General features: G+C 32.6%; 1 protein-coding gene across 5 annotated transcripts in view; it reads left to right on the top strand.

The window, feature by feature from the left end:
- Positions 1 to 12,623, top strand: part of BANK1 (B cell scaffold protein with ankyrin repeats 1) — a 311,287-nt gene that overhangs the window by 33,000 nt on the left and 265,664 nt on the right. For all 5 annotated transcript variants that reach the window (XM_074396501.1, XM_074396502.1, XM_074396504.1 and 2 more), the window contains exon 2: positions 4,644 to 5,042. In XM_074396501.1, the coding sequence (XP_074252602.1) occupies positions 4,644 to 5,042 (399 nt within the window). The remainder of the gene's footprint in view (positions 1 to 4,643; positions 5,043 to 12,623) is intronic.

Here is a 12,623-nt window from a genome sequence, read left to right on the forward strand (position 1 = left end):
AAAGATGCATTATGCAATCTTTTTCCAGTATGCACAGTCAAAACAGGGGTATGAAATTGGATCTTATTCAAAAAGAAGAAAATCTGCCATTTGAAGCTGTGCATCTGGAATAAGAAGATTTATTTTATGTTTAGTGTCATTCTTTTGGTAATATGTAATGTAATCTGGTTTTGATGGAAAAGCAATTATTGATATAAATTATTGATAAAGATTTCTTTCAGGTTTAAAAATTTGTTATATTTAAGATAAATAAGGCATTATTGAATCTGAAGGAATATAATATATAAAAAATTAATATGGCTGTATTTTGTTCCTACAGAACCATTGTATAATGCTGTTACTTTATGATGCAAGACTAAAGATGTACATTTGAAATAATTCATTTGTAGATCTTGATTCCATCTTCAATAGTAATGTCCTTTTATTATGATGAAGGTTTCCAGGAATGGAAATTTTATATTCCTATGTTTCGAGTTTATCATCTATTGTTTAATTGATAAAAAGTTGACCAATCTTAATGACAGTAACCCTCCTTAAATGGGGAGAATTACTTAGGGCTGATTGAGTTCAAGTGTATAAAATGTAGTGCAGTGCAAGGCTACTGAGCTACTTTTGAGAATTTATAAAGAATTATTTTTGGGTCTGTGGTCCTAAATATTATTCAGATATAAACTTCTATTTTCTAGAAAAAGTGAAAAGAAAACCATGGCTTATTACGAGAGTTTTTATTAACTTTTATATTTCAACACAATTTAGTTTCTTATGACAAGAATAAAAGTCAACATAAAGATCAACGACTGTCTTTGTGGCTCTGACAAGTAATTTAACCCATCTGAGCATCAGTGAGAACATCAGTAAAATAAGACTAACAGGACCAACTGCATGCAGTTTGGTGAGGATTAAATGAGGTAATACATGTCAACTGCTTAGCAACATGCCTGGTACATAGAAAGTCTCAGTAAATAATAACTGAGGAAACTAAAGATTAAAATACTGAAATGATTTCATTTGTAGAGAAGAAAGGAATAATATTTGAGGTCAAATTTAGGTTTGTGAGAATTGTCACATGAGGTTATTGACAAAATATAAGTCAAATACAAGTTTTTTAAAAGGCTTACTTTTCAACATAAGTAAAATGCATCTAGAGTATTGAAAAAGACTACCTGTGCCATTTTCTTGCACTTTGAAAGACAGGTTATGATTATCTCTAGTTTTGATTTCATGTCCACCTGTTATGATACCCAGCCAAGTAACATAGGAGTATTCATTCATTACATTAACATATACTCATAGCTTATTCTACAATTTTCTTGATTTAAATTTTAGAGTCAAAAAGTTAATTCTGTGAATTCTTCATAGATTACTCTACTCTTGGAGTGCATGGAATGTTCTGATTCCTCTTTCTCCGTGGTAGAAAAGTAGACTCCCAGTGAGCCTTCACATACTAATACCCCATAAACTACTTGATATTGACTAATCTAACTCATATCCCTGCAAATAACCTACTATAATCTTTTAAATAATGTTATTGTGTCCTTTGCTGTTAGAAGTGAAAAGTATAGGGTACAGGGCAGACTGCCTGCATTGGAGTCCTGATTCTAATACCACTTCAGTTTTCCCATCTATAAAATGGGGATGACAGTACTTACTTAATAGTGTGATTGTATTAAATGAAACAGCATATGTGAAACACATAGAATCCAATTTAAGTGCTTGATAATTTTAATGATTATTATTTTTCTTCCTACTATTTTATAACTGTAGACCAGCTTATTCTGGCTATATGTAATATGAAGGAAACCCTTCTTCCACTGTTCCTCAAACAGAAAAATACTGAATTATGACATAATATTTGTTTGTTAAACAAGTCATTTATTTAGCATCCAGACTAGGTGAGATAATATACACAGCATAACAGAATTATATTGATGATTCATATACAACTTACATGTGATTCCCATAAGTTTTCTGCCAGATGTTTTTTTCTCATTCTACGTACATAAATATGTAAAAAAAAATTGAATATCTGTTCAAGAAATTGTGCTTGGCATTTTGTAGGAATTTGGAATGAAAAATAAAGCATCTGCCCTCAGAGATAATATTTATATCATGAGAAAAGACAGAAATACATAAACTCAATAATTCAATAAAATACAAAAGCTCTTGGAATCATTACGCCACATCAGTGGTGTAGAAAATGCCTGCTCTGTTTTCAGAGGAAGACGATGACAAGAGTTTGGTGTTTCATTCTTTGTACTCATGATAATATGGCACAAACTGATCTTTCAAATGATTATGTTTTGTAAAATAATAAAAGGTTATTATAAAAAGATAAGCAATATGGAAGAGCGAAGATAAAGGAGGCCATATATCTCGGAGTCCTCTCTCTCATAAACAATTGTTGCTAATGATAGAAATATTTTGGTTAGATAGACATGAAGCTACTGTTTTATTAAAAATGAGATTAGACTTTACAGGCTATATATAAATATAAAGTTAATTTAAAGTAAAACTAATGAGATATTGATTTTAAGATAAAAATGTCTTTGAATGCTTTTTAGATTATTACTGTTTAGGGAAAATGATAAAAATATTAAATGAAGTCATTATTTTAAATTAATGTTTCAGATTTAGGCAATGTTGAAGTACTAAATTATATGAAAGATGAAGTTAGTTTGTTTTACCTTCTCCTCCCCAAATGCTCAGTTTTCCCACTGTGTAATCAATTCTATTTCATCAAGTTAACGTGCATTTTGTAGTGCAATCACAATGCCATCAGCATTTAGTTGTTGTTCTATAGGTACATATATTCAACTCACCCTGTTCTTTTTCCAGAGTTGTTTACAGTTCCATTTACTTTACTTTGGTTCTGCTGTTTTTTGCTGGATTTTTCCCTGTTATTTAAATTTTGAATTCAGTTACACTTTCATAAAACAATGATAAAACAGTGAAAATCGACAGTTCTTTACTTTCCATTTCCCCAAATACCATTCCACCCTTCTAAGAACCTTAAGAACCATAATTTTTTCAAAGTTTCTTTTTTTATTCTACTGCATACTTCAAAAATATACATTTTATTGTGATTTTTTGATTTACTAATTTTAGCTATTATCTACTGTCTTCTTGTAATATTAAAGATAAGTATTTTTATACTTTTGTTTGACTCTTCTGTAGAATAAATCTCAACTTGTAGTTAATCAGTTTTTACATTGTTATAACTATAAACACAGGGACGCTATTGATCCAAATAATCTATAATTATTCTGCTTTCTTTCATAAGTTTTGGGGCTTTTTTTCTGTTAATATTTACTTCATTTTTTTGTACAAAATATTGAAATGTACCTATCTTTCTTTTTGTAAATGCCCTATTAGACCTGTCAAAACTCCATTATTAGTGTATTTTCTCTAATTTTCAAATACATGTGATAATGTTACAAATCCTTTATTTATTTCCTATGGCTTTCCCTCCCCAAGTCATCTAGCTATTATAGGTTTATTGCAGTATAATTTACATACACAATCTAACATATATAGATGAATGAGAACTACCAACTAGATCAAGATATAGACCATATCGAGAACCCCAGTAGGCTCTCTCATCATGCTTGCTTTCATTTATTCATTCTACCCTAAAATTTTCAGATCTGTGTCACCATGAATCAAGTTTTCTGCCATGGAACTTTATACAGATACAATTATGCAGTATATACGCTTTTTTCCTTCACCCAATATTATGTCTTTAAATTCACCAATTTTGTATGTATCATTCTTTCATTCTTTTTCATTGTTATGCAATATTTTATAGTATGAATATACCGTAAAAATTAGTTTTGTAAAAACTTTCTCATAATTCATCTGGTCCTTAAATTACTCTGAAGAAATCGAAACCAACCTCACATTTTCCTTATTGTGATTACTTGGTTTTCCTTCCCGGATATGTGAAGAAATTTTATAATCATCAAGTCAAGAGCAATTTATTCAATATTGTTTTCCTTTAACAGTTTTAGTTAAATCCTGATTGTTTCCCATTGATCCATAGAGCTGGTTCCCTTATCTTTCTTATTTCATGGATTTTTAAAGTTATTAAAAATTATATGTTTTACAATATTTTAATGTGTGTATCATTCTCTTTTACTTAAGGTTTTTGGATCATTCTTACACTGAATCATTTCTGTTTTTGACTCTTATCTAGATATATCATACTTTGAACAATTGTGTTAACCTTGTTCTATTACTCCTCCTTTATTTTTTGCATTTACTATGAAAATATCAAGTTTTTCTTTTTGGCCAGAAATCAAAATATTATGTGTAATATTACCTATGTTTAATCTACTCATTTCTTTTTCTAATTTATTCATTATTTGAGTAATAGTATCATTTGGCTCTCAACTTGTTTCCTTATTTATTATAGTCTTTCATGTCATTCTTTTTAACAATTAAATTAACATCTTTGAATTATGGTTTTATTTAATCTATGATATTTTTTATACTATGAAGATTTTTTTATACTATTCATAGAGACTTTCTCTGGTATGTGCAAATTAATATATTGCCTAATGAACATGTTAAAACTTTTGAGAAATAATAATGTAACCTGCTGTTATCATTGCAAATGTAAGAAAATATTTTTTTTCTTTTTCCAGGAAGTGCAAAAGACATCATAATGATATATGAAGAAGATGCTGAGGAATGGGCTCTGTACTTGACGGAAGTATTTTTACATGTTGTGAAAAGGGAAGCGGTCCTGTTATATCGCTTGGAGAATTTTTCTTTTCGGCATTTGGAGTTGCTGAACTTAACCTCTTACAAATGTAAACTTTTGATATTATCAAACAGCCTGCTTAAAGATCTAACTCCAAAGAAATGTCAGTTTCTGGAAAAGGTACTTCATTCACCGGGAAGTGTAGTTACTTTGCTTTGTGGAGTGAAGAGTTCAGATCAGCTCTATGAATTATTAAATATCTCTCAAAGCAGATGGGAGATCTCAACTGAGCAGGAACCTGAAGACTACATCTCTGTAATCCAGAGTATCATATTCGAAGGTAGTGTTTCCAAACCTTCATTTGTTTTATTTTTATTTTATTTTTTTTGTAAATAAAAAATGCAAGTTTTTTTTAAGAAGCAATAGCTGATGTTAGGATAAAAATAAGAAAAATGAGAGCTGATTTTATTCAACAGTATGTTGTACTTTCTACAAAATACATTAAGGTTCTTAATTTTTAGCTCTATTCCAATCAAGGCTTATTCATTGTTCTAAAAATGACTTATAAATATACCCTTTATGGCAGCTTGGATGAGACCAGGGCAGAACAAGTATGGTATGCTCAGCCATATGACAGTTTGGTTTTGGGAGCTGGTTTCTTATGTAACTGGTGAAGCTTGAGTTAATATACTTTAGCAGTGTTACCAGTCAGTAGCATTTCAAGGTTTGAGGTGTGGGTTACAATTACGGAGCTTTTAAAATTTTAGCATGTAACCTTTAGATAAAAGATAATACAAGGTCCCATTAATTAATTAATTAATTAATTACATTTCCATGTAATAATCAAAATGCTGCAGCTTACTAATGTTAAAGCTTCTCCCTTCCACAGTTTATTCTAATTGGTGTGAAAGGGGTGCTGTGGTTAGGAAACCTAGTTTCCTTAGTCTGCACTTTGCCCTCAACTTCCTGTCTTCCAACTATGGTTTCATTCCTTAAAGGGAAGGAGAGAAAGTATTATTTTATCTCGGCCACATGAGATTAAAAGTCCGCTCTTTTTCTTTCAGCAAATTTCTGAGGTTTTTTTGAAACCCCTATTCACTAGGAATGTCTCTCCTGCAGTTTCTTAATGAGTCAACTATTTCCTCTTCTCTAAGATCATAGCTGTGTTGTCTAACACATATAGATTCTTACTGCTGATTTTTATGGCTCCTTCATGTGTCTCTCATGACCAAAATGTCACTGAGGCATCTCCTGGCTGGGTGTTTCTCCTACCTTGTACATAACTATCTGAAGATAAACCTACCTTTATCTTCATTTATCTTTTTCCTGACAAACCTTGGGCATACAAGACATTTCCAGAGTAGCTATCACCATTCTGCCCTCAGAGCAGCAGTACAGCGGTCTCTTGCCTTTAGTAATTACCTATATCAACCCCAAATGGTTCACTGAAATCTCTTCTCACTATACTTGAGGAGGGTAATATCCCTCATTCTTCTCTGGTAGGAAACAATTTCGTTTTTACCAAAATCCCTTCTTATTTTCCAGTATTGTAAACTCTTCAAATTCAATGTTGTTGTTGTTGTTGTTGTTGTTGTTTTTCACGGGGGGAGATGGGGGTTGTTGTGTTTTTTTTTGTTTGTTTTTGTTTTGTTTTGTTTTGTTTTGTTTTGTTTTGTTTTGTTTTGAGACAGTCTCTCTCTGTCACCCAGGCTGGAGTGCAGTGGCATGAACTTAGCTCAGGGCAACCTCTGCCTCCCAGGCTAAAGCAATTCTCGTGCCTCAGCCTCCCAAATAGCTGGTATTACAGATACGCACCACCACCCCCTCCAGCCAGCTAATTTTTAAGAGATGGGGTTTTACCATGTTGCCCAGGCTGGTCTCGAACTCCTGACCTCAGGTGATCTGCCCACCTTGGCCTCCCAAAGTGCTGGGATTACAGGTATGAGCCACCATACCAGACCCAAATTCAATAGTTTTTAAAAGCCTTGTCTTAGTTGTCTATTGTTGAATGACAAGTTTCTTTAAATTTTAGTGACTTAATAAATAATGGTTATATCAGTTTCTGTGGTTCAGGAATCTAGAAGAGATTTAGCTAGCAGGTTCTGAAACAGGATTTGTTATCAGAATGCAGTCAAGATGTCCACTAAGATCCTCTGAAGGCTCCACTGGGTGAGGATCTACTAATAAGGCTTACATTGTTGACAGTTTCCTTTGTTATTGTGATTTTAATAATCCCTTGATTGTTTGAAGGTCACTTCTAATTATTCCTGGGAAAGTCCCTTGGAAGCAATGTTTCTGAATTTCTGCATGTTTAAAAGTGTTTGTCTCTGGTCTTACTCTGGAGGAAGAGTTTGTCTGAAGACAGTCTTGCTCTCGTCTCTAGTGCTGCAGAATTTACAGAATTTTTATTTGCGTAGCTGACTAAAGGATTTTTGATTTATAGTTGAAGTTTAGTGACTTCACTAGAATGTTATCTTAGTGCTGTTATTATTTTTCCCAGGGACATGCTTTTTTGTTTTTGTTTTGATCTTTTCCCCAAAATGTAGATTCAAGTCTCCTTTTATTTTATGAACAATTTCTTAACTTATATCTAAGTTTATGGTTTGTTTTTCAGGGATTCCTTTTTTATGTATTTTGGATGTCTTTAGTCTGCAATGTACTCTACATTTTCTCTCTAATCCCTTTTAACTCTATTAATATCTAATTAACTTAGTTTGCATTTTCACTTCAACTTCTACCATTTTATGCTTTCAGGAGTCTCTCTTCCTCTGTATTACTTCCAATCTCTTTCATTTTCATAGTAATTTTACTTTTTTCTCATTGTACCATTTGGTTGGGCACTTGAAATTTAAAATTAATCTCTTGTTCTTACTTCACTCACCTCTCACTAATTTTTTACATGTCTGTGCTATATAATTGCTTCAAAAGGTGATTTCTAGTCATTACATTTTTTAAATTCATGGTGAAATGTTTGGTTACAATTTTCAATTTTGTTTATGGTAGTGTTTTTAATTTTTGCTCCTCATCTCTATTGATTTTTTTCATTTCCTCTTTTTTCTCTCCTTCCTTTCCTTCCTTGATTTCTTCCTCCTTCCCTTCATTCCTTCCTTCCCTCCCTCTCTTCTTCCCTTCATCTCTTTTTCTCTTTTAGTATCTTTATATAGATTCTATGCTTGTTCAGGTTTCCTTATGTGTCACTGAGACAGGTGAGTTTTTTTTTTTTTTTTGGTCCAGCCAATGGAGATAGACAGAGTGGGTTTTATTGTTTGTTCTGTTGTTGTTGTTGTTGTTATTTTATAATAAAAGACTTTAATTCTCTGCTTCCACAGATGTAGATGACTGCTTTCTGTAGTATGTTTTTTTCTGTAGAGTTCTTTATTTAGACTCACTTTGTTTGCTTTTTAGAACCAAACTACTTCCATAGATGCTTATACCTCAGATTGTTGCCTCCTATACAATGTGCGTGTAACCTTATAGGAAGTATTTTTGCTGGCTCTTCTTAAAATCTGCAGCTTCTTGCCGGGCGCGGTGGCTCAAGCCTGTAATCCCAGCACTTTGGGAGGCCGAGGTGGGTGGATCACGAGGTCGAGAGATCGAGACCATCCTGGTCAACATGGTGAAACCCCGTCTCTACTAAAAAAATACAAAAAATTAGCTGGGCGTGGTGGCGCGTGCCTGTAATCCCAGCTACTCAGGAGGCTGAGAATTGTCTGAACCCAGGAGGCGGAGGTTGCGGTGAGCCGAGATCGCGCCACTGCACTCCAGCCTGGGTAACAGGAGCAAAACTCCGTCTCAAAAAAAAAAAAAAAAAAAAAAAAATTTGCAGCTTCTGAACTGTTTCTTCTTGTTTTTCTGTTTCCTCCTATATACCCTTATGCTCTATTATCACTGTTTTAGGAAACATTTCACTGAATTTGGGTTCTAGGATTTCACTGTTTCCTATTTCCTCTAAATAGGACATTTGCATAAAATTTCCTCATCGTCTGTGTGTTGGAATGATTTCCAATAATAAAAAAGGGAAATATTCACAATATACCACAGTGATCAAACTGGAAGTTTTCCAGTTTCCTATGATTTATTTTTCCTCTCTGTATTTATTATTCCTCAAGTACATTAAACTTTTTGAGTAAAAAGAAAAAGTGTTACCATAGGAAAATTATTGTTAAAAATCACAATAAAGCACAAGTAAGTGTATGCTACTGTCTCCCTGACGATTGTTAGCAAAATTTTAGATTGCCCCTCGCACCCATAATTTCTGTTTATTCAAATGATTCATGTTACTTTGGCCACTTGAGCTATAATGACACTATTACGTAGAAATATTGAGATATACCTTTTAGTTGTTTTATGATTAGTATTTTTGGGTGGATGTGAAAATGGTATTCTGCTATATCTTCAAATTATATTTGCATTCATACTTGATAGGAGAAAAACTCATAGCTTATAGACAACACAGCACTATTTTGGAGACACTATTATCTCTCATCTTCTCACATTGAGATTTTGGACTCTGATTTCTTAGAGTAACTTAGATGTGCCAATTGGAAAATATAATCATCTTATTTGGAAAAGTGTGTTCAGATATAGTGTATCTTTTGTCTGCGGTACAAGAATGCAACCAGAAGCATACAGATGTATTTCCAAGTCCTCAAATGGTGGCAATTTCCAAACTGCATAAAATAATTTTATATGTGGGTTGTGTCCTTTGACAAAATTGATTCTAATTGTTGTAGTCTATGCAGTGATAAATTTGCTTAAGTGCTCTGCTAAATTATTTTATGTTTATGTTGCCATTCATGTTGAAGACATAAAGTCTCATTTCTAAATTGTGGACAGTACCAAAAAATGTGTGCAATAGGACAAAGAATGTGGAATTCAGTTCTTACTGTCCCTTTTCTTCTTTTCTTCATTTTATAAAGAACTTATATTAAGAATAATGGAAACTTTAGTTATTCAGAAATATGCTATAAAAAAGAGAATAATAACTATGCCAAGAAAGTCATGGAAATAATTAAATGTTCTCATATATTACTATAAGACAAAAATCAGAGGAAATTTTATAACACTTAATGAAAGAGAAGGATATTTTCTAATTAATCAAGGCTCCAGAGAAAAGTTTTTAACATTAAAAAGTTTTTTAAATGATACAGTAATTTATGTTTTGTCTGAGTATTTAATTTCCTTTAAAGGAATTAAGAAAATAAATTTTCTGTCTTCTTAATTCCCAAATTGTGAATAACACAAATCCAGATATACTTCCTCTTTTCTCCATGTATTATCATCATTTGTATGATAATGATATTTCTTCCTTTTTCTGTCTTCTATATATTTTTTTTACTTAATTTTCTTCTCTAGTCTTTCCATATTTATAGACTTTATGAAACATTGTTTATATGTGATATAAATAATCTAGTCTGAAATTGTTACAATATCAACTGCCATTTCTTAGTATCACCATCATGTACTTGAATCCTTCTGGATTCTGGTTTTCAGGATCCCTGCACCTCTCTAGGGCATCTTTTCTCCTTTGTTCTTTGTTCTTGACTCTGCCCTCATCACTTCTGGATCAGGCACTCTGGTTTGCTTGCAACCCCTGAGCTACCCTTTACCAACAGCTCTCATGGCTTATTTTCTCAATTGTCCAATAACAGGAAAAACCGTTAATTATTTCTTGAAAAACCTTAACATTTCTATCTATTACCAAACCAAAGATTTCAAAATTTTAGCTTAATTATACATTTTAAAGGAAGTAGAAAATGAAGAGTAGTAATGCAACAGTAGAATTACTGGAAAGGCAAAACAAACAAACAAACAAACAAAAACCACCACAATAGAAACAAATTATGTGGAAGCATTGTTTTCCTTTCTTTCTCTCTGTGCTGTGTATTGCTTAAGAACTCTGACTCACTGGACCTGCCTAGAACTGGTCAATGAGATGTTGTAGCCTTTCAAATGAAGTCCTTCCTTTTTGCTTCAGTCTTTCAGCTCTTTGAAGGTATGGCTGCAGCATGGGTATAGAGACATACTGTATACTAGGGTAATTGCATCATTCACCATTGAACAAACACAGCCTTTCCATTTTTGCCTTCACACCATTGTTCTTTCACTTTTCTTTTCATCTGGAGTATCCTTCCACATATTTTCAGTTGAAATCTCAATCATCCTTCAAAATCAGTTGAAAGGTTGCTTTATCAAGAAATTCATTCCAAATCATTTCTGCTTGAAAAATATTTTCCTCATCTAATTCTGTTAATTTTGATTATTGCCTACTTATGACTCTCATTGCATTCTATATTCTCTATAACTATTTTTGACCATTTCTTTTCTTCTCCTTATTGCTGTTTTAAAAATGGAATGTTATTAACCTTGTTTTATCCCTGGTGCAGTGGCTCACGCCTGTAATCCAAGCACTTTGAGGAGGCTGAGGTAGGCAGATCACTTGAGGTCAGGAGTTCAAGACCAGCCTTGGCAACATGGTGAAACCCAGTCTCTACTGATAATACAAAAATTAGCCAGGCGTGAGGTGCACACCTATAATCCCAGCTACCTGGGAGGCTGATGCAGGAGAATCACTTGAACCCACGAGGCAAAGGCTGCGGTGACCCAGATGGCATCACTGCACTTCAGCCTGGGTGACGAACAAGACTCCATCTTGAACAAAACAAAACAAAGAAACAAAAACAAAAAAAACTTCATTTTAAAAATATTTCAGCATTCTCAACATCAAAAAAAAACCAAAACCAAGAAAAGACAAATGTGTTTTTAAGTGCAGATTTATAAATGCTTATGGTACAGTTTGGTTTTTCTCTTTGATGAAACCTCTTGATAAAAAGGTTTACTTCGGAATTCTTGTTAAGAATACATAACCTCAATAATATATGACTCCTGACTTTGGTGTTATATATTATGGATATATGGATAATGTAGATAATATGGATAAAAATTGTGGATACTTTTTAAATTTAAGGAAAAAAATATATATTTTGAAATAGGGTTTCACTCTAGAGTGCAGCAGTGCAATCTCAGCTCACTGCAACTTCTGCCTTGCAGGATCAAGCAGTTCTCAGGCCTTAGCCTCCCAAGTAGCTAGGACTACAGGAATGCACCACCATGCTCAGCTAATTTTTATATTTTCAGTAGAGACAGGATTTCACCATATTGGCCAGGCTTGTCTCAAACTCCTGGCCTACATGATCCACATGCCTCAATCTCCCAAAGTGCTGGGATTACAAGCATGAGCCACTGTGCCTCGCCTAAAATTAAAAAATATACATATATATTTTAATATGTATATATACATATTTATATATAAGCTTTTTATTTTTCTAATGATAAAAATAGTACATACTCATTGTAAAAAATAAATCTGAATAGTACAGAGAACATAAAAGAAACAGGAAGAAAATGTCACTTAGAATAACAATACCCAGAGGCAATCACTGTTAACATTTTGGCGTATTTCATTCCATATATAATTCTGATCATGCAGAATATAAACTGTTTAGAAATTGAGAGATTACTCACCGAATATGTACATACAAACATTTTCAAACAAAATCATAATTTATGTTAGAGGAAAAAACAAAGCATAAATTATTAAGTACAGGACTAAACTTAAATGAATATGTGAATTTTTTAAAATACTAAACAAAATTTGAAATGATAACCAAGATTTAAAATTTTGCCTTTGGCTCAGAAATGATATAGTGACAACTATTTCATGAGAAATGAAAATCTCACCAAAATCAACTTTGCACTCCAATGAAAGCTTCTAGTTTGGAATGAATAATTCAAAATGATGAAAGCATAGATTCAAATGGTAATAATAATCTTAATTACACAGAATTGTTCAATATGTTGATGGAGGAAGGAGCAAAAATTTTATAGATAAGCTGCTCACAGATGAATTATGAAAAATAGA

The sequence above is a fragment of the Saimiri boliviensis genome, chromosome 3 (genome assembly GCF_048565385.1).
Source record: "Saimiri boliviensis isolate mSaiBol1 chromosome 3, mSaiBol1.pri, whole genome shotgun sequence".
Classification (NCBI taxonomy): domain Eukaryota; kingdom Metazoa; phylum Chordata; class Mammalia; order Primates; family Cebidae; genus Saimiri; species Saimiri boliviensis.